Source organism: Alligator sinensis, unplaced genomic scaffold (genome assembly GCF_000455745.1).
Source record: "Alligator sinensis unplaced genomic scaffold, ASM45574v1 scaffold612_2, whole genome shotgun sequence".
Classification (NCBI taxonomy): Eukaryota; Metazoa; Chordata; order Crocodylia; family Alligatoridae; genus Alligator; species Alligator sinensis.
The window spans coordinates 254,347-277,458 of NW_005842085.1; the positions used below are offsets into that span (position 1 = coordinate 254,347).

Consider the following 23,112-nt stretch of genomic DNA (forward strand, 5'->3'; position numbering starts at 1 on the left):
TATTTTGCCAAAACTGCATTGCAGTCTTCCAGTCTTTTATATTTACATTATTTGCAGCTCTTTCCGTAAGTGCCAGTACAAATGTAACTGATGATAATCCAGAATAGCTATACAATGTTCCTGAAAGCAAGGTGCATTTCTGAGCATTTCAGATGCGCGATAATATATATGTATATATTAACAAAGCTTCATAATATAAAATATCTTCCATGGAAAGTGAAACATCCCACTTACAGCTTATTCAGATTTCAGTCACATAGACTTCTGCATTTCAAGTTAGTGCAAATAATGAAAGTAAGAGCCTGAGCAAAATGGTGTAAATACAATGGAACAAGATAAACAGCAAAATCTAACCCATTCCCTGCATGTGATTATAACATTTAATTAGTATATTATTAGTACTCCTTATATACATGTATTTAAATAACTGGCTTGTTTGAACTATAGGCAACAAATTTACAAATTAAAATAAAGTTTCAGTCTCACAAATATGGAATGTCCAACAGATATGAAAATAAAATGCATCTAGTAACAAAACAATAATGTGAATCATAAAGATACTAGATGTCTTCTCTGTCTTGGAAGATTTCAAGGCACTTTCTCGGCAAATCAGATATCTCTCACTTGTAGAAACCTCTGCAAGAGGAATAAACATGCCATTAAGCATCTAGTTTCCACAACTATTCAGTTTGGCTTAATTGAAATCTGTTTCAAAGTCACAATTCTAGTGAAATTAAAGAAACCTTTACATTAATTCCATGATTAAACAGGGTCTCGCCAGTGGCAAGCAGGAGAATACTAGTGATCCGTGCTGTACAGGTTACAAGAAATATTTCCTGCATACAGTGCAAATATAATTCTGGATAAGCTACCATTTGACCGTTTGTCACCGTGTGCAAGTCTTTATCACTACTGCACCCTGTTCCCTATGATGGAATAAGCCATAGTAATTTTAATTTAAAAAAAAAAAATAACAATTAACAGCAACAGCTCTAGAAGCTTTCATACAAAGGGTATCCCAAAATCCTCACAGCACTTATTTTGTAATCAACCTAGCAGCTCACCCAACTAGCCTGCACACACTGTATAACTTCAGTAGACTTCTCCATGGTCCTGAAATGGAGGCACAGTGAAACTTGCTATAAAACACCTTTCACATGAGTGATGATTTTTAGACCATTCTCCATCCTTTTCTCCATCGGTATCTTAAGGAAAGGAAGGGAGGAAAGCTAAGTCAGTGCTCCCTATGACACAGTAGCTGATGTAAAAAAAAAAAAAAATAAGTGTCAAGGTCACATCCCTAAAATGAACCTTTTTATACCTGGGGGAAAACTTACTTTAAAAAACCGAACACACATTATCGTAGAACTCTTCTGCTCTGCTCTTGGTATCTTGACAGAACCCAAAGGTGCTATCAGATGGCACAAATGGGAAATGGGAATGTTAACTTTTGGCCCTACTTAAATGCTGAGGAGATGAAGGAAGGAAACAGTACTTACGGACTTTGTCGAATCATAAGAAAGAGCAGGGAACTATATAATCAAAGCTATTCACTAAATGCTGGGTCGGTGCCAGGAGATCAGGCACTAATCCTGCCCACCACTGCCAAAATAGAAGGGAATGGAGCTGATAGGATCTGAAAAGCTAGGACAGCCAATCCACTAGGAGGCAAGAAAAATGTCAGTACCACTAAATAGGAGAGGTTGGTTAATGGGCATCATGGAGGGCTGTGACTGATTCAATTCTGCTGGGAACCAGTCACTAGGTGCGGTCACTCATGGAGCAAGATAAAGTATTGGACAGGAAAGGAAGACAGGGAAGATGATGCAGACTATGTTTTTATTTAGTCCCTAGAATGCTTCAACTTTTCAGGAAAATGAAGGTCAAAGAAGGTTTGCTCAGCTACCTTTTAAATGGTGATTAGTGAGCTCCAAATGCTGTTTACACTTTCAACCCCCAAATCGGGTCACTGAATTTATTTTCCATCCCTTTGGCGGGTAAATTAGAACACTTGGATCCATAAACCAGAAGCAACTTTTAATCCTTTTAAACTACAAAGCTGCCAGCATCCATGGGTGGAATTTTCTGAGTGTATAGAAACAAGTCTTCCCCACTTCCAGGTGGGAAGAACAGGCCAAAACAAGAGTGGGACCACAGAACTTTTTGTGTGAACCTTATTAGACAGGCCAAACTGCCTGAACTGAAATGAATGCTCTAGGAATTTCTTTGTAAGCCTTCTTTGAATGTATAACAAGGGAACAGTGGAGATAGACAATAAAATGAATATATTTCTTTCCCTTTGGCAGCAGTGACTATTTCATCTTTTTTAAAGTCAGGAAGAACGGGGTGAGCAATCAAAATATTCTCCCAAAAATCAAGCTATTTTATAAAGGGGCTCCTTCAAAGATGTGTTTTGTTTTCTTCTTAGTACACAATTAATGAATAGTTTCAAATATTTTAAACAGCAAATACAAACAGCATGGGACTGGTACCTAATAAGACTCCTTCCTGAGAGTTAAAGTCTTGGTCTGACCATATCTGCTGTGCCCTCTCTACTCCCACCTTCAATAAGTGGGACTCTGCTACATATAGGTTCCTTGGTACAGTCTATGAAGCTACAGGGAGCAGAGGAGTTAAAATGGAGAAGTAGATGCCTATCAAGCCATGCTTTTAACAGACTTCAGTACCACCTGAGATATTAGAATTTGAGAGGATTCCCTGCTTCTTCATGAGAAAAAATGGAAACGAACACAGTAACAAAATGTTCATAATCTGAATCTTATTGATTTTTCTTCTCCCTTCTCTCAGAAGCTTGCTCTCTAATAGTTTGATGAAAGTGGTGATTTGAGGAAATAATATATATACTTCCCCAAATCACCACTTTCATCAAACAGTAGATAAATATACTATATTTATCTAATAATCTCAAACTATATACTATGTGTATATTTACACACACATGCGCGCACACACACGCGCGCACACACAGTTGTTATAGGAACAGTCTGGGCACCCAGTAGCTAATGAATGATGGATTGATTAATACATATACTAATGTGGTTCCTACATGCTCTATCAATACTTAAATGTTGGCACAGCAAAAGAGCACAGGAGTGCCAAAGCTGTGGGTTTAAATACATTATTAGCCATCATATTAGTGTGTTAAATATCTTAAGAAAAGGATTAGCCTATACAACAAAAAAAGAATCAAATGGAGAAAAAAGTATTACTTACACAGCAAACTTTCTAGGACTGTGTACACAAAGGACTCATTGCTAACCTTGTTAGCAGTCTTGCACATCTTTTGTAATCTAAAAATAAAATCATCCACAACAATAGTTAACCTATTTTTACTATAATAGTTTGAATTATGAATTTATCTGAAATAGTTGAAAAATGTTAGCATAAATTATAACGGCTAGAATGGATTTTTTTAAATAATGTCTTTTCTTTTTTTAACACATTTTTACCAGGGACAAGATCACTCACCTTAGAGGTGCATGACCTGGATTCAGCTCCTCGCTCTAAAGGAGAACATCCTAATCACCTGACTATAGAGCAGGGGTGGGCAACATGCAGCCCAGGGGCCAGATGTGGCCCACCAAGCCATTCTATCCAGCCTGTGGGGCCCCTAAAAAATTTAGAAAATTAATATTAATCTGCCCTGAGCTGCCTGTCATGTGGCCTTCGATGGCTTGCTGAAATTCAGTAAGCGGCCCTCTCCCCAAAATAATTGCCCGCCCCTGCTATAGAGATTCTAAGATGAGATTCTTCAATAGCTTCTGCTGGAGTTGTTCCATACTCTGAGAATAAAGATTTGCTGAAGCAGGGACTGGAACCCAGGTGGTGATGACTCTCGCCAGGTGATTAGGACATTCTCTTTGTTGCCCTCTTATCCCTGTGGCTATTTAACTACTTACCTTGATGTAAATCCCTTTCTGGTATCTGAAGTGAATAAATATGAACTTGGCTCTCCTGCCTTCCTGGAGAGTATCCTAACTTCCAGGCAGTGGGGTGCTCTTAGTGGTGGCTTCTCCACATTGTCCTGCTTAAGATATTCCAGTCTGGGAAAATTCTACAATAGTCTTCTCTTTCAGGATGTAGGACAGGAGAAAGTGAACAATCTTTATCCAAAAACGCCCCATAGTCTACAGGCTTGGGTGCACACCTGTGAAGTGGATTCTAATCCCGCTTTGGGCAGAAGTCTCTTTCAACCTTTGCAAGTGCTCTAACCACTGAATATGGGCTAAAGGGAGGAAATGATGCTTCCTTTTCCTTCTTCAGCCCTGCTAAAAATCTCGCCCTTCATTTTCAGTGAAACAGAACATTTCAAGTTGAACAAAATAAAGGTTTTTTCCTTATTGTTTTGCAAAAATATAAATATAAAATATTTCTTTGTTTCAAATCAAACTGAGTTTTGGTTCAATGGTTGAACTGAACAATAAGTTATTTACATAAGCTATAATTACAGTCTAACTCTCTGCCATGCAGATACCCACCCTACACAACTGTATGAGGGAAGAATTGTGAATCTTGTTCTTTCCTCAGGGTATATAATATGAAGGAATCACACAATGCAGCAGAATTCAAAAAATCATATTTACTAAATGTATCTAACATGAAAGGCCTAGCTACATATACACACTACTTCCCTAGTGAGAGTCTAGTAATTTCTGAAACTTAGAAGATTATTAAGCATCAAAGTATTTACTCCCACATATCTAAACACCATAGGAAAAAGGAAAAAAAAATGTATTGCAAAGAGGAAGCAAATACATTTAGTCTTTACAGAATCAGTTTCTCTATTTCTAAGGGCTGACTTAGGGCCACTATTACTAAGCCAATCAGGATTTGAGTACTGTGCTCTATGTAAAAACTAGATTCCCACTGAGACTTAGCATCTGCAACAGGATGCCAGAGGCTCCCATTACTTTAAGAAAGAAACACTGGCAGGGAGATCCCCAGGTAGGGGGAATCACTGCCAATTATGAGCCGGCTGCAGAGGAGTAGGCGGCTGGGGACTCATAGACTAAGAGTGCGTATTGCAAGGCTAGCAGCCCAGCAATAGGACAGTAGGGCAGATCCCTGCTAAGACAGTAAGAGTAGCAGTTGTAAACTTCCCTGGAAGCTAGCCAAAGTAATGCCAACTCTCACGACGTTATTGCAAGTTGCGATTTCTAAGTAAAATTAAGTCTGACTCATGATTCATAGAGTGTAGAGTCGGAAGGGACCACAATGGATCATCTTGTCCGACCCCCTGCCCCTGGCAGGAAAGAGGACCGAGGTCAGATGACCCCAGCCAGGTGACTATCTAGTCTCCTCTTGAAGACCTCCAACCTAGGTGATAGCACCACCTCTCCTGGAAGCCCATTCCAGATCCTGGCCACCCTTACTGTGAAAAATTTCTTCCTAATATGTAACCTAAATCCACTCTCAACTAGTTTACACCCGTTATTCCTAGTCACACCCTGGGGCGCCTTAGTAAACAGCGCTTCCCCTATTCCCTGTTGCCCTCCCCTAGTAAATTTATAGGTGGCCACAAGATCTCCCCTCAGCCATCTCTTGTGAAGGCTGAAGAGATTCAGCTCTCTCAACCTCCCCCCTGTAGGGTCTATCACGAAGGCCACTAATCATGCGAGCGGCTCTCCTCTGGACCTTCTCGAGATTCCCCGCATCCCTCTTGAAGTGCAGCGCCCAAAACTGGACACAGTACTCCAACTGCGGCCTGACCAGTGCCGCATAGAGGGAGAGCATCACCTCCTTTGTTCTATTAGTAATGCACCTGCTAATGCACGACAAGGTGTGATTGACCTTGTTGATGGACTCATTACACTGCCAGCTCACGTTCATCTTGGAGTCAATTATGACTCCAAGATCCCTCTCTGGCTCCGAGCTGCTGAGAAGGACACTCCCCAACCTATAGGTGTGCTGAGGGTTCCACCTTCCCAGGTGGAGTACCATACATTTATCTTTATTAAATTGCATCCTATTTCTCTCTGCCCATTGATCCAACCTGTCCAGGTCAGCCTGAATCTGCTCCCTGCCCTCCAGTGTACTAACTTTGCCCCATAACTTGGTATCATCAGGTATCATCTGTTCTCACAACAGAACTCTCAAATCTCAGGATTTCTTTTCTTCTTCTGGTGTGTGAAGAGCAGCAAGGAGCAGGTAAGTCTGTGGAGGAGAAGGGGCAGGGGGAGAGGGAAGGGGCAGTCCTGGGGAAGACATCGAGGCAGTGGAGTGGAAGCAGGTGCACGGGTGAATAGGGCCCCAAAGCCAGGGCAGGTTGTGCAACAGAGCTGTAGGTGGTTCATCCAGAGGTGGGGGTGGGAAGGGGGAGGGTAGGCGCGGCTCCCCTCTACACTGCATGCCCCCACAGGGGAATAAATGGGGGGCATGTGCCCTCCTGCATTTGTGTGGGGCAGAGGTGGGCTGCCCATCATGGGCTGGGGCTATGAGAGCAGCAGGATGCTATGTTGCATCTCCTGCCACCAGATGGGCAAGGAATGCGCAGCGCAGCCAGTGTGCAGCTACCGAGGCAAAGGCAACAGGGCACAGAGCCCCAGCCCGCAGAGGGCAGCCTGCCTCTGCCTTGTGCACAAATCTGGGAGGCACATGCCCCCATGCCTCCCCCAGGGGGATGCGCAGTGGCCAGGAGCTGCACCCCACTCCCCTGTGCCTCTGGACAAGGCACCTGTGGGCCCCATTCATCCCAGCCCCTGCTTCTAACCCCATACCCTCCCTCAGCATGGGGGCTCCAGTCTGCCTCCCTACCCCTTCCATTCCCTTCCCCCCTGCCCTGTCTTTCCACAGATTTACCTGCTGGGCGCTGTCCATGTCTGTCTGGAAAGTGCTGCACAACAGTCCAGCAGATGTCATCCCAATCGTAACAACAGGTACGAATTTTTATTTTTTTTCTAAAGCGTTATCAGTTGTAGTAATATAGTTTTTGTATAAATCTCTGACCTCTTAGAAGTTAAATAAGTGACTAGTGGGGTTTATAAACCAACAGTCAATATATTCATATTGGTTTGTACTTCAAAAATAGCATCTCTTGATTTACATACGAAATCTGTTGATTTTTAAGAGTTTGTCTCTTGATTCTTGATACACTGGGGTTGGCAATACTGTAGCCATCAGGATCTAAATGGAAACCCTTGCAGGTGGCTAGGAAGTCACCTGACCAGAAGGGGCAGGGTTTGGGAGAAATATAAACCCAGGGCCTGAGCCACAACATGCAGTCTAGCCCTGCAGGTGGCAAGCAGAGAAGCTCATGAGCAGGATGGCTACAGGAGAGGGACAGTCTGGCACTTGAGCTGCCCTGGGGACTGCAAGTAAGAGGCTTGCAGGAAGTAGAACCCAGCATGGAAGCATTTTAGTTACAGGGAAGCAGAAAACTGAGAGAGGTGCAACCAGGGCTAGGGGCCCACAGCCCTAGAGAGAGACAACCAGGACCACAGCTCAAGAAGGAACAAGATGTGGCACCCTAGGCCTATGTTAAAGGGGCCAGCCAGAGGAAAGGGGCAGAGGCCAGGAGGGACAAGGCCCAGACAAGGGAAAAGAGGTTTACAGTGGCCTGATTTAAGAGTGATTTACTGATCACATCCATGAAGCATGGGCCTATCTGTAGAGGCAGAAAGAGGCCAAGAAGACAACAGGTGCCCTGGGGCACAGAAAGGCCAGAAGGGCCCACTTAGTGCTTGAGGGACAGGACTGAATTCAGCAGGGTGCAGAAAGGACCTGTTGGCTGGACGACAGATGAGGGCTCGCTCTGGGACCCCAGGGAAGCCTCCCTTTTACAAATCAACTAAGTATATCAAGGTGTGGCAGGGGAGATAGGGGGAAGAGGGAGAGTAACCCAGGGGGCCTGAGTGGGGCAGGAGCCATGTATTCACTGGGGGGTGTCATGGCTGCTTCAAGGGGGCTCAAACCTGCTACAACATGGCACACAATTAAAGACTCTCAGAAGCTCATAAGAAATGGTCACCACTTTGCAGAATGATGCCTTATGACCTCAAGTGACCATTTTTTTTAAAAATGTGGATGGTAAAGATTTGTTAGAAAGCACTGTCCTACAGTGTGTGGTCTCACTTGATTAATACAATTTAATTTTGTAATCAAATGACATATTCATTTTTCTCCCGTTTTGCAAGTTACCACTGCAACAAGTTCTCTGGAATTTTGCCTGGGTAAGGGAAAGGGCATCTGTCAATAATGTAGGCAATGACTATATTGTTTCTAGCATTTTTTTTGTTTGCAAAGAAAAACCTAACGCAAGTTGGGAGTGTACTGAATTTAATTCTTTAAGGTACAGCTGTAAATTTCAGAAAAATAATTATCAGAAATTGAATATACTATAACTTATCTGTTCCCCAAAGTCCTGGTTCTTCTCTCGTGGATACTAGTCTTATTACTGGGAGAAACTCCATTAGAATTAACAGAATTACGCTAGCATAAAATTTAGTTTCATAGCACTTGACAAAATAGGCTCTTACCTATGAGAGCCTGAATAAGTTGTTCTCTAAGGTGTTTACCTTGCCTTTTCTTCTGCCTTAGACATCAGACTAACACAGCTAACTTCATTTCTAGTGTACCAATAGTATAAGAAATATATGTATGAGCAAAATATCACATCCATGTTTAATATGGTACACACTCAGGAAGAAAACCAAGCATGTTTTTTAGTGGACAAGTCGCTACTCTTACAGCTAAATATAATTTCAGCTTTTACTTACAGGCTGGGGTTGAACAGTCCCTACTGTTGTGATAGAGTCGATGGAAATGCTTGCTATGTTGAACAGTCCCTTGTGTTGTGATAGAGTCGATGGAAATGCTTGCTACACTCAGCTGAGAACGTGACTGGCCCTATTAGATAGTAAAGTAAACAGGAGTTAATTACAAAATGAACATTACCAAGATGATTTGATAAATTCAAATGCATATGTGTATAAGAGCATAAGTCCAAATGTGCTTCAATATTCTTCATGATTAAACAAAATCTTCAGAAACAAAAACATTAAAAAGGCCAAGAACTGAAATAATATGTTGGACCCCCACAACTGGTGACTTTTTACAACATTAACATTAGGGCTGAGCGAAACAGCTGTGTTTCGATTCAGTTTTGGATTCAGTCCTTTCAGAGGACCATGATTCTTTTTGGTGTTTCAGATCATTGTCCTTTTTTGTTTTGGCTGAATCTCCTCTTAATCTGTTTTGAATGGGCTTCAAGGGAAGCTTCACACAGCCCTACCTACCCAGCTGAGCAAGGCTTGGGGTTGGGGACAGCAGGGTCCCAGCGCGGAGCAGGACAAGGCCATGGATGCCTCATCCGGGAAAGGGAGAGGGCTGCTGCCCTCCGTGCAGGTGAGAAGACCCCCACACAGATCTCTGATCCCTGTCACACCAGGTCACGGGGCAGGGAAGCAGCGCAGAGCAGTGAGGAAGCCTGCTGGTCCCTGCGGCACAATTTGGCTCCACAGGGAGCAGAGATCCGGACCAGAGTTTCCTCGCCATCACTGCCTGCCCCGCTCTGTCCCGGCAACATGGGGCTGCACGGGGCAGGCAGTGGAGGTGAGGAGATCCCAGCATGGATCACTGCTCCCTGAGGAGCCAGGTCACGTGGCAGAGCAGTCCTGGTCCCTTCCACATGACCTGGCTTGACAGGGAGCAGAGATCTGGGGCTGCACAGGGTGGGCAGCAGGGAGGAGACCCTGACACAGATCTCTACTCCTTGAGGAGCCAGGTAGCATGGCAGGGATTCACCAGCCCCCGGTTCGATTTCCCAACCCCTGATCATTCCCCCAGCTCTTCCCAGGGGGGTCAGGCCCCCGGATCTGCACACTAGGTGCACTGGAGGCAGCAGCAGCACCACAGTCCTCCTGGCACTCAGTGCAGGCTGAGCCAAGCGGCTGCCAATAGCCCCAGCCTGTAGCAGCAGCCTGCTGATACCCTGTGTGCAGATAGGGGGCCTGTGCCCCCCAGGGAAGAGCTGGGGGAATGATCAGAGAGCTGGGGAATCTAACCAAGAGCTAGATGTCAATATCAGAGCAGTCCTTCCCTCCCTCTTCTTAGTTTTTGTCTCCCTGGAAGCCCGGCTCTGAAACTGAAATTCTCCAAAACATTTCCAAAATGTTTCAGAGCCTTCTGTTTTGATTTGTATTCAGTGTTTCAGGCACCAAAACAACCCGAAACACCTCCAAAATTAAACAGCTACCGAAATTTTGCACAGCCCTAATTAACATACTTAAAAATACCATTAATGTGACTTTTAAAATTATAATGTAACCTGGTTATGATTACATGAATTCTTGCAAAAACAGGAAGTATACATGCACACATGACAGTTGTTGGGGAAGGATTGCTGATTTTCATGTCTAAACCTTATCACTAAGGTTTCACTTTGTCAGGCCATCTCCTGGATCTTGGGGAGGGGAGGAGAGAGGGAGGTCTCAGTCTGCTCACTCATCCTAGTCTGCCACTTCCCTGGCTGAACACACAGGCTGGATGCTGGTGACCAAAACCTTCCATCTGGGCCTAGCCACCTACACACTCCCTGCCACCAGATTGGCCAATCAGGGTTAGCTGGCCCTTCACCTCTTCCTATAGAAACATCTGACTCAAAAGAAAAGTGTCTGGGCAACAGGGCTTAACCTGTACCAGTCTCCTTTGCCCTTGGCTTGTGCCTCAACCAGCTCTCTGACTGATCCCTTGGCTACCTGACCTGGCTCGCCCTCAGACTCCATCTTATACCTGACACTTTGGCTTCTTAGTCCTGGCTTGATTTCCTGGATACCTGACCTGGCTTGCTTTCTGACTCTACACTCTGCCCAGCCATCCAAATCCCTGGCTCAGCTCTTCCAACTGACCTCCTGGCTCCCCAGTACTCAGATTCTGTGTGTTCCTCTTGATCCAAGTTGCTCTTCTAGACCCTGAGTGACTCTCAGACTTGGCTGTCCACAACCTGGCATGACATCCTTATTTGTGCTTTTTAATATTTGATACATTATATCTTTATTATAGTAAAATACTGCTGCAATGCCTTCTCACACTGATATGAGCATGATCACGATCAGAAATAAAGGCTTTTGAAAATGATACACTGTTGGCTACAAATGTCCAACTCGGGATCCTTAAAATTCTGGTTTATTAGGCAGATTGAAACACTGTAATGAGTTAAATCATAAACCTTGGGGCTGGTCCTTCCACACACACACACACACACACACACACACACACACGCACACACACGCGCACACACACAGTAGCAAGCTACAAGAGTCAGGTATACCTATCCTACAGGCGCTGGAGTCTGTCGTTGAGGCTTCTTTCAGCGTGGTATCATCTTCCAGAAGGGGGTTGCTGGCTGGTCCTTCTGGCTTGACAGGTCAGGTGCTGGTCAAGTTGGAGATCAAGAGGGCACCACTGAGGGTCACTTTTCACTGCTTTTTATCTGTCCTTGGCAGACTTTGGTGACTCCCCAGTTTTCAGGTTTGCCCAATCCAGGGGTCGTTGACCCTCATGGGACTTCCCCCCCTCGGTGGCTACTGGATGGCATCTGTCAGCCCCAGGGGTCGTCCGCATGTATGTGCAGGTTTGGGAGTCCGTTGATGAATTTTGAATAGGGCTCTGGGAGCAGTCGATTTGGAGATATTCAGCCCAAAAGTTGGTCCCCGGCATTGATTAACTCAGGCCAGGGCTTCTAGCCCTTGATCAGTGAGGTTTAAGAGATTTCCCAGTTGTTACATAGTCTTCTATTGAGTTCTTCCCTTGGTTGATCTGCAGTTTTCTTAGGTGTTAATTGCTGCCTGCTACTGTGTTACGCATTCAATCACTGATTCACTCCCTCTTTCAGGGGCCAGCCTGATACAGGGAAGGGCAGTTTGATTCCTGCCCTTGTTAACATTGTTACAATGTATAACTTATGAAACTAAACACATTTAGTTGAAAGTTGAAAGGTGAGGAGTATAAAATATAAGCTACAAAAGTAATGCCATGGCTCACAAATAGATAAAAATACCAAAATACAAGGGGAGATAACAAAATGCACACATACAAATTTCAAAACACAATTCCTTATCTTAAAGTGAACGAAAGAGAAAGGAAGAAAAGGTAGAAGAGGAAAAACATATCCAAGGCGGGGAAAGCAACTGCAGGCAAGAGGAAAAGGGGCTTTCTGCTACAACACCAACTGTTTTGGTCATGAAGTTCCAGAAAGAAGTACAAAGTTAACAGTAATATTTCCAATAAGGTAAAAAATAAAATTGCATAGCTACCACAGTATTCAGTTAATCAAAGGTAGAATCAATAAAAGTGATATAGTTCATTGCCTGGATGTCCTAAATTAATTGCTAAGCAGATGCGGCATTTTAAATAGATTTTAAATAAATAGAAGTTTCTAAGCCCAACAACACTAAAGAAATTAGATTGTGGCTTCTATTTTCATCTAAATGCTTCATGGATTTTAATGTAGGACTTGGCTTCCAAGGCGATTTTGTTTTATTTAAGGATTTGATATATCTTTGTTCTTGCTCAATTAGCCCCATAAAAAAATGACAGTGTTTTGTTTCTCTGCTGTTCTGATGCATGTCACAGTTCCAAGCTGTGTTAGCTCATCTGGATACAGTGCCAGTGCCATTTCATCTCATGTTAATGAGATAAAATTAAGGAACTGAAAATGTAGGCTAAATTTTAAAGGAAAATATACTCATGGGAAGACCTACTAAAGTTGCTGAACAGGTTATCAAAGAAACAGGAACACCACCCAAGACCTTAAAACTCAATTGGAGAAAATTATTAAATACTACATAGGAAATAATCCTGTGCTGACAAGAGAATGAGATTCCTGACTTCCAGAATGATCCTACCTGATTTAGTCATGCATTACTTAGGCAAATAGTCTTGCTATTTTCCTTGGGACAACTCACACAAAAATAGATATTCACATGATTCATGGCTCCAGAGTCAGGCCCCATACAGTATCCTTTTAATCTCTGACTTCTGATATTCAGTACTCTAGATTTATGCTTGATAGTATTCATAACTGCTCTTCGTTACTGCTATTTATTTACTCCATATTATAGGTTCTTATACTGTATCCATGGCTTTATCCAAGCAGTTTCCACATGTAGAAACAAACAAAAAATACCATCATATAGTCAAGTGAAGTTTTTTTTTTCCAATTGTTATTCCACTATAAATAAATTGGACATGCTATGTGAGAAAGCCAAGTTGAAGATTTTTTTTTTTTCAATTTAGACTGAAAAGTGATGAAATTGTGGCTGTTTTAGTTACTATAAGACTGAATTCTACAAAAGCAGACCAAGTAACAAAATAATGTCTCCTGATTGATTTTGGCTCTTTTCAAAGCAGCAGTTGCACTATTAATTATGGAAAAAGTTCGATAGCGTGGGGAATGGATTTATAAGGGAAGAATGGGAACTTTGGTTAAAGAAACGGAATAAGGTAAGACAAATCCTTTCTTCTAAACCTGTGGAGGTAATTTGAAGTTTGGAATGGGAATCAAAAGGGGTTGAAATGCCTGAAAGCCTAGACAATTAGAGTGGAAGAAACAGTGTGCATGTGAGTGTCTTCAAAGGAGCTTCCTACTTTTCACAGTTATTTGCTTAATGTATAAATAAAGTGAACTTGATTGTTATTTAACTGAGTTTTGAATGTATGTATTGAATTCATTCAGGATGCTCTTTTCTGGACAAAAGACACCCTATGTTTCATCAAGAGGACTTCCTTGTCAACTTAACTAGACTCTAGGGATGTTTATACACGTGATCTGGGAGGTATAGTGAGGGGGTGTGTGCTTTAATTAGCACATCTCCAAGAACCATGCTAATTAAAAGCACCTGGAGTGTCATGTGTATCAGCGTCTCTATGCTAAAAAAATAGTGGCGGGGCACTTTGAACTAAAGCTCATCAAACAAGCTTTAGTTTAAAAGACCACACCACCATTTTTCAGTGCGGGGACACTGATACACACGACACTGGAGTCTTCTGGAGCACAGTAATTACCATGCTTCAGCACACTCAAGTCTGCTCTGATGCACTGTAATTACAGCATACTGGAGCAGCCTCCCTGCACATGTATAGGAGCCCTAGGAGGCCTGAATAACCTAAAAGGCATCTGAAATTAAGGATGTTCTAGCAGCCCTTATAAGGACTGGTAAGAAGGGGAAAACTTCTAATTTAACTCCACAATTTTTTCAGCAAGGACTGTCATGAGCCCACAATATTTTGATGAGCTTGTGGCATGTCATGCATGTTTTCCTGAACTTGTTTTACTGATATGGCATGTATAGTCTCTGTGCATAGGTAGTGTGAAGCTATATTTAGCTTTACAGTCCTTAAGTTTATATGCATTATGGTATTTGATATAAATGTATTTCTTATACATTAAAGTAGGGGCAGGATTGCATAACATGAGCCTGATTTTTAGATGTTATGCCTTAAACAATGAGTTTAGCATCTAAGAAAGGACAGAAGCCTAAATGGCTGAGAATTAGCATCCAAGGTGAGTAAAATGGCCAGTCAAATAGGCCCTTGCGGATTAGCTTTAGGCACTTGAGCCAGGTCTTTCCAGAATGACAAATTTACAATTTAAAAGGAGAGGCCTCTGGTGAGAATGTCTCCTGGCTATTTAGGCTGTTCAGGAAATGACATTTCTCACAGGTGGGGGAAAGCTTCTCTGACAGGAGAAGTTGCAGGAAGCCCTGACAGGAATGTGTTTAGACAAGTGTGTGATAACTTTTAGCTGGTAAAAATCACTTTGCTAAGAGCTGGCAAGAACCAGGTGAGACAGGTAAAGCTGAAGCGCCATATGAGCATCTCAGACTGCTCTCAGTGGTCAAGCAGTGTTGGCAGAGAGGGGTTTGGGGCTGAAGGCCATATCTGATCTGGGACATAGCTGAGTATTTTTAGCATTAAAAAGAGAAAAAAGTGTTAATAAAAGACAATCTCTACACAGCAACAAGAAGTCTGAAGGAACAGTTAAGAATTGGACCTATTATATAAATGTTCCTTCAGACTTCTCTATTATATAGGTCCAATATTACATTAGGTCCAATATTATATTGATAGACTCTCAGGTATTTTTCTCGGCTTCTCTGTCCTGCTCTTTCCATAGCTATTGTTCTGTATTCTTGGCTCCTTCTGTAACTCTTCCCAACTCTCCAGAGAATCCTCTGTACCACCTGGTTTGGGGTCCTATTCTAGCCACACTCATTGTCTGAAGTTGCATCTCAGCTACTGAGGCATCTCCTACTACTTGTTGCCCCCAAAGACATTTATCTTCTTAATGTCCTTTTTCCAGATTCCTCTTCCCTTTCTCCTTCCCCTCCTATATCATGTCACTAGTTTTCCCTCATATCTTCCCTTTTACCTCTGCCCAAGACTCCTGTTACTCCAGACCTCAACTTCCCTGTGCCTTGTACTATTCAAGAACACTACTACTGTAAACACGGAAGCAATTTTATGGTGGTGAAAAGTAAGCAATATTTACAATCATAAAACACACAATGTTAATGTGCCTATAACTAAAAACAAAAAGGATTTTTGTTCAGGGATAATCAAAGGAGGTTAGGATGCCCAAGCTTCAATACAACTAAGGCACTTATTAGCCTTAGGCTTCTTTAGAAATATCAGCCTTACGTGAAATGGATGTAACTTCATTATGAATGATATCAGCAATGCAATTAGTTTCTCCTGGCTACTTGGATACACAGAGTATATCTAGATGTACATGAATTTAAAGCAACCATTTTGCTTACCTGTGAAGTGTTTTATGAATTTGTCTTTTAAATTGGAATCTCTTGGAAATATTTCTGAGGAGAAAGAAGAAGAAAAAAGGTTAATTTATTACAAAAATGTACTGTACATAAACACAATAAGCTACCATATTTATAATCACTTGCCAATTAATCTAGGTACACAGACACTCAATTGTCTATTTCAATTAATTTCACAATAATTCAAATAATTCAGAGAAAGATCAGTGCCAGAAACGACCATTATAATCTTGTCCAATTTCCTGCAAATCCAAGCTATGCATTTCAACCATGAATTCCTGACCATAGACTATGGTTGAGCTAACCATATCTTTAGAAACACTCTTAAACAATGTAAGTATAAAACATGTTACATTAGACCATAAATGCTCGGCTTCTAAAGTAATATAAGAATATAGGTAGATATACATCAAGTAAAGTATCTCACCTTTTCATGCTTCAAATGAACTGGGAGATGCTCTATACTGCATCTAGGACAACATTAATTCCCATTAATTCCCATTAAGCTTGACCTTCCTCCCATCCTGTGTAAATTTCAGAGATTTAAAAAATGTTTTCCATTACAAACTGAGACCATTTCAAGATTTTCACAAAGAACTAGAGAAAGTGTATGCCTCAAACTAGCCAATAGAATCAAACAGAGAAGAGATTTGTACATGAGCCACAGGCTGTTTCAGAGAAGGATTTCCTTAATTTGTTTGGCAAGGTTCTTTGAGAAGATGTGATATCTTTTATTAGGCCAACTGAGTAGTTGGAAAAAAAAGTTCTTAGCAAGCTTTCGAGTACAATCACCGTTCTTCAGGCATAGGGAGTCTCTGCTGTTCTGAGACTCCAGGAAATAAGAGAACTACTCAGTTGGTCTGATAAAATTACATCTGCTCAAAGAACCTTGCTGCGGCGACAACCAAAAACCCAGCTGAATTTATTTGTTAATTTATTTAAGGTGAAGTCTCATATTTTCCTTTTGCCACCAAGATTTTTTTATATAGTATTTCAGGGGATTTATTTAAAATTACTCAGAGGCAATCATATAAAAAAGTGAAGCCACTTCTGAGCTAAAACATGTATTCTGCATCTCTGCATTTCTAGGATGCTCATTTTATTTCTCACCAGCCAGCTGGGACCAACCTTCAAAATTCAGGACTGTCTTAGCAAAACCAGGACCTAAGGTCACCCTATTCATACCAGAATACTTATACCAGTAGGTCTGTGCAAACTCAGAATGATCCATTGTTTGTTACTCATGAGAACCAGATGCTCCAGCATCCATTCACCAGTGAGCAACCATTCAACTTTTTCTTTGAAGTTTTATCACCAAGCTGCCCCACCTTTGCCTCTGCCTGCAGCAGCACAGCTGATCTGGGGGTGGGGGGGTGGAGGTGTCCTGGATTTCCCATTCTCCCATGTGGTCACCCTAGGTATGAAGAACTGGGTCAGTCACGAGGTATGAAATGACTGAATGATGGAATGAGCTTTGTGGGATTAATCATCATTTTAACAGTGTCCATTTCAACTTGCTACCTTGAGGTTTTCATTTTCGTTGTCTTATAATGCCACATTTTTGTTCGCTAAAAGAATCAAATAAAGTAGACACACACACACACACACATGCACAGAGTTTAAATTATTTTTTATGAAAAGTCACAGATAATTTTTGGCACCTTTTGTTCGGCTGCACTTGTTAACATGAGGAACAAATCTAGTTGAATTTACTGGTGGCATTAAAGAAGAAATAATTACTTTATTCTGTCACTCTTAAGGAAGCCTGGTCACACTGTGGTGTTAACAATAGGAGTTCTTACTATTGGTAATGTAGTTACTTCCTATGTTTTAATCAAGTTGTCTTCGTTTTAAAGATAGATAGGGTTCTGAAATTCCTAGGACTGCAAAGCAACAGCGTCCACAAGTGCTTAACTAAGATCTATAAAAAGAAAAGGCCTCATTGCCAAAGAACATTACATTAAATGAAACTAATAACAGCGTTTGGTGTTAAATAGATTTTATATCATGGAATGGAAGTCAAGAACAGAAGAATTATGAAGTCCTACAGGAAATTAAAAAAAAAAAATCAGTGTGAAATCATCAAGAAAGAAGCTCTATGCTATGTTAGCCCAGCTTGTAACCATCTCTCTTTAGTAGTTTTAGTTACGTTTCACCTGATATCAGTCACTTTTAAAGGATGATTTCATGCTCACATGGCAAGATAAATTCCTTTAGCTGAATTTCAAAAGATGAACATCAATAATGTGAAATAAAGGTAAGATGAATTTGAAATTTTACATAAACTATTAAATATGGAGTGCCACTGAGTATAAATACACCAGCATGAGAGAAACATGCCTATTAAAATTTAAATGGATGAGATTATACAGAAGAGTTTAGATATATTCTTTTCACAAGAAAAAAGGAAAGGCCACAGAAGCCAAATAGGGTTAAGCACTACTTAAACACCACAAACACACAGTGGTAGGACAATAAGCCATTTCTATTCTCATACAGAAAAACAGCACATAGCATTCCCTGGGCACAGACCTACATTGCTTCCTTATAGTCACAATGTTGCACATGAATTAAAATGAAATAGACTTGCATTACTGAAACAAGATACTCATTGTTTGTATAATGGCTATTAATAACCATAAGTCTTTATTTAAGGATTTTATTCTTCTCTCCAATAAGATGTCTCAGTTTTCACCTCTAGTTTGAAACAATGAAGCATATAAATGGCAACTGTCATGAAAACCAACACTGACACGCATCCAATATTAATTACGCTGTTGCTTTGTGGGGGAGGGGCGCTCTACAGAAGGAAGGATTAGGCTCCTCAGAGATCCAGAGAGCAGCAGGTATCTATCCAGTAGCCCCTCACCAAACAAAGTGAAAAGGGATGCTCAACAGAAGGAAGGATTGGCCCCTTGGAGCTCTGATGAGCAGCAGGCACCTAGCAGCAGGTGCCTGGTGTGATTGCAGGAATTGCACTGGGCACCTGCTGCCACTGCCTGCACTTCACCAGAGCTCTGAGGGGCCCAGTCCTTCCATCTGTGGAGCACTCCTTTCCCCCTTGCATGGCATGGGGCTGCTGAATGCCTGCTGCTGACTGGAGCTCTAAGGGGCCTGATCCTTCCTTCTGTGGAGCAGCTGGGCACACACCTCCAACCCCCTTCCAACGGAGCCCTAGAGCAGGTCATCCTAGCGCACTGGGCATCTAATCAGGGGTGGCTCATCACTCAGCTGTATTCAGCTGCCCTTAGCAGCCTTTGACATGCTGGGAGGCATGTAGGAGTGCCCTCAGCCTGCTGGCTTCAGCCAGTGCAGGTAGGCTTTGAAAGGGCAAACTTGTGTTCTGTTTGCTCCCAAACTAACATAGTCCACTTAGAGAAACACATGCAATTTAGTTTTAATCTGCCTTGGGTTTTTTAAACGTCTGTACCTAGCCCAAGAATGTGTCTAATCCCTTTTTCAACCTGGCTAAACTGCCAGCTTTTACAAAATCCAGTGGCAATGAGTTCCATACTTTACTTGCACACTGTGTGAAAAAGAACTTCCTTTGGTTAGTTTAAAACTTACGATCTCCTAGTTTCATTTATGACTCCCAGTTCTAGTATTGTGAGAGAGAGTAAACAATAGATCCCTATTTACTTTCTCTTTACCATTTAGTATTTTGTAAACCCTTATTATGTACCCCCTCAAGCATCTCTTTTCTAAACTAAATAGGCCTAGACTCTTTAGGGTCTCTGCACGTAGAAGCCCCTCCATGCCACTAATCTTCCTTGCTGCTCTTCTTGGGACCTTCTCTAGTCCTTCTCTAGCCTTTTTAAGATGGGGGGGGGCTTTTTTTAAAGGGGGGGGGGGGGGGGGGCAAAGGAACTAGAACTGGACACAGTATTCAAGGTGCAGCTACACCATTGATTTATAGAGGGGTACCATGATACTTTCCATTTTGTTTACAATTCCCTTAAAAATCCTTAATATTTTGTTTGCATTTTTTGATGGCTGCTGATCACTGAGCTAATATTTTTAGCAAACTGTCCACAATGACTCCCAGATCTCTTTCCTGTGAGGTAAGAGCCAATGTAGAGCTCATATTAGTGTAGTTATCAGTTGGTTTATTTTTGCTCACATGCATCACTTTACATTTATATACATGGAATTTCATCTGTCATTTAGTTGCCCATTCACTCAATAGTGCCGGATCTTTCTGTAGTTCTTCACAGTTCACCTTTGTCTTTACCACTTTGAAAAACTTTGTGTCATCTGCAAATTTGACCACCTCACTGTTCACACCTTTTCCCAGATCATTTATGAATAAGTTAAATAGCGCTGGTCCCAACTCAGATCCCTGGGGGACCCTGCTGCTTGCTTCTTTCCATCCCGAAAAGTGACCATTTATATTCACTCTTCATTTTCTATCTTTAAACCAATTTCTAATCTACAAGTGGAGCTTCCAAGCAAACCCATAATGAGGAACCTTGTCAAAGGCTTTTTTTGGCAGTCTAGATATGCTATGTCAACTGGATTGCCCTGATCCACAAGCTTACTGGCACCCTCAAAGAATTCTAGTTGGTAGAAGAGGCATAATTTCCCTTTGACAAAGACATGTTGATTCCTCCCCAGCAAGTCATGCTCATCCATAAAATAATTCTTTTTTTATTATTATTAGCTCTACCATATTTCCAGGAACAGAAGTTAGACTCACTAGCCTGTAGTCCTCTGCATCCCCTCTACAGCTATTTTACAATATGGGAATCACATGGGACGTTACTGTTGGTATTTTCATCATTCCCAAATCTATGCAAGTTAATAGTACATTGTGCAAGCCAATTAATACTAGTAGTCATTATTTTACATCACATGCTTTTGCAAATAATACAAATGCTCCTCTTTAAATTAATCAAGTATCACTTCACATTGCTTACCATGCTTATACTTTTTTGGACAGGATTATTATTATTAACATTCTCTTCTTCTGTTTCTTATTTTGTGGCCCTATTGAAGCTAAATGAGTTCCATTACAAGGGAATGCATTTCAATAAATATTGCACTAGTCTTTTAGTCAGTTTTCCATTAACTTAATTGTAAGTTACCCAGAGATTGTACATCAGAGGGCTGTAATGACAATGTGTCAGGGGCCACTGGCTAGCACACAGAAGAATATACATTTTGTGAATCATAAAAATTCCAAGTCACCATAAATGATCATCACTCCTCTCTCTGAAACTCTTTTGCAACACTTAGCTTTGTCTCCACTTTGTCTCCTCTCTAATTTATACATTTTTAAGAATACCATTCAAAATGTATCTGCCCATAAAGGGATCAAAGTTTACAAGTCACTTCTGGACTTATTTCCTCACATTTGGATTTAAAATTCTGTTACAAAGGCATTTTTAGTTCTATGTATGCTATTTTTGTGTATTTTCTTCTGTAATTAAATGGCATCAATATTGTTACAATTGAGACACATCTGGCTTTTCAGTTGTAAACCTGGATGAGCAGCCATATCCTATCTAGTTTTGGCATGGAAAGGGCACATAACCTATGCATTACTTTTGCTCAAAAAATGTCATTTAATAGAGCTATATATTACATTGCATTTATCACTAAGATTTGAAAAGTGGTTGTTTTTTTAAAGAACAAAGCATATCAAAGCAGTTATCTTCACTGAAGACAAGGTTTGTTTGTGGTTTAGGAATACAATTCTGAATGGCCAAGATAAATTCTGATTTTATAAATACTGGAACAAGGTGAATAGTTAAATTCAGTAACATTCTTTGTTACAATATTTGAATAGAGCTTTTCTTCACATTAATTATTCCATAATGTCTAAAGATGCCAGATATAATCTATTCAGACAAAATTAAAAAAAGAAACTGTTATAGTAAGATTTTGTACATGAGGTTATGCCAGGATGAATCCAGTTTATGTAAACAGAAAATGTTATGCTAAAAACAATAGTAAAATATTGCTGATACAAATTAATAAAAAAAGCTAATACAGTGTCAGGAAGAAATTAAATGATGCAAAAGAAGTCAGGAGAACAATATAACAGAATAAAGCAACAATATAACAGAATAAAGCAGGCCCAAGACAGGTCAGTTGGATGACATTAGGATCAGGTTATAAACAGCCATCAGCTTGATTACAACTAGTCTGACAAAAAACTTGATTTTTAGAAAACAAATAAAGCATAAAAACAAAAAAATGTAATGCACCCTAACACAGCTTCCAAATTCAATCTGCCATGTGCACCCTATGAAAATCCAATGCTTACCATAAATGTGGCAACTGTATGTATTACCTAAAAAAATGTGTTTTGCTTAAAAAAAAATTAACAAGCACGATGAATATAGGAAGTGAATATAATTCACCGTTGTTGTATAATAGCAATAACATTTATTTGGGTAAAAGCACGTATTGCAAGACAGTATAGTGCTGGGGGACCCTCTGGTGTTTGTTTGACTATTCTCCCAGTCTCATATCTTGGTAGAGAATTAAGGCACCAATTCTGCCCTTTCAGTGGGTGGCAAAACTGAAACCTGGGACACATTACTTTTCAACAATGTCTAACACATTCATAATAAAGATATCAGTTGTAGTTACTCGCAAGCCAGGCAGGTCACTTAGTCCTTTGGTGAGTCTCTGGTCCTGGCCTTACCCTCTGGTAATATAAAACTGGCCAGAACTGCACCCTGGGCAGGAACAGCAGCCAGAAATTTTCTGTGCAAAGTGGAAGATGGGGGAGAGGCAATGCCATCTCCTCTTTTTGCCATTAACACGTGCTGAGCAGCCATATAAACACCAGCTTTTGTCAGCAAAAAAAAAGAGAAGAAAAAAAGGACTGACATTTTCGTGCTTGCCTCAGCAGCAAACTTCTAGCCACTGTTCCTACCCTGTGCATCACTGGTGCTGCTCTACCCTCCCTTCTCTCCTGCGGAACCTGACTCCAGAAATCCTGCAGGTAAGGGGCAGAAGGACAGGGGAAAAGAGGGTGAGAAGCCAGCCATACCTCCATCCCAGTGCCCCCTCCCCTCTCGCGCCCCAACTTAAGCAATGCCCGGGGCTCAAGCCCAGTCACCCACCAACAGTAACACTGTCATATATAGTGACTAAAGGGATGTGCACAATCTAGCATATAAAACCATAAAATTCTGGCCTGGAGACTTTTGGCAGAATTAATATCATCCACTGTGGGAAGCAGCATCTTTGTGGGTCTATTCAGTGCCTTGCTTTACTTAACAGCTTCTTTACGTTTGCTTACAAAAGTCATTCGGATTATAATGGTACCTTGCAATTCTAAGGTAGATCTCCCTTGTGCTCCCTT

The 23,112-nt window shown here is 41.3% G+C and overlaps 1 protein-coding gene across 1 annotated transcript in view; it reads right to left on the minus strand.

Annotated features, from left to right (window-relative positions):
- Positions 1 to 344: 344 nt before the first annotated feature.
- ALKAL1 (ALK and LTK ligand 1) overlaps positions 345 to 23,112 on the minus strand; it is a 46,784-nt gene continuing 24,016 nt past the window's right edge. Inside the window, exons 3-7 of the mRNA XM_025204511.1 lie at positions 15,777 to 15,830; positions 8,792 to 8,865; positions 8,736 to 8,742; positions 3,235 to 3,311; positions 345 to 636 (exon numbers count right to left, since the gene is read on the minus strand). Of these exons, the coding sequence (XP_025060296.1) occupies positions 3,247 to 3,311; positions 8,736 to 8,742; positions 8,792 to 8,865; positions 15,777 to 15,830 (200 nt within the window). The 3' untranslated portion in view covers positions 345 to 636; positions 3,235 to 3,246. The remainder of the gene's footprint in view (positions 637 to 3,234; positions 3,312 to 8,735; positions 8,743 to 8,791; positions 8,866 to 15,776; positions 15,831 to 23,112) is intronic.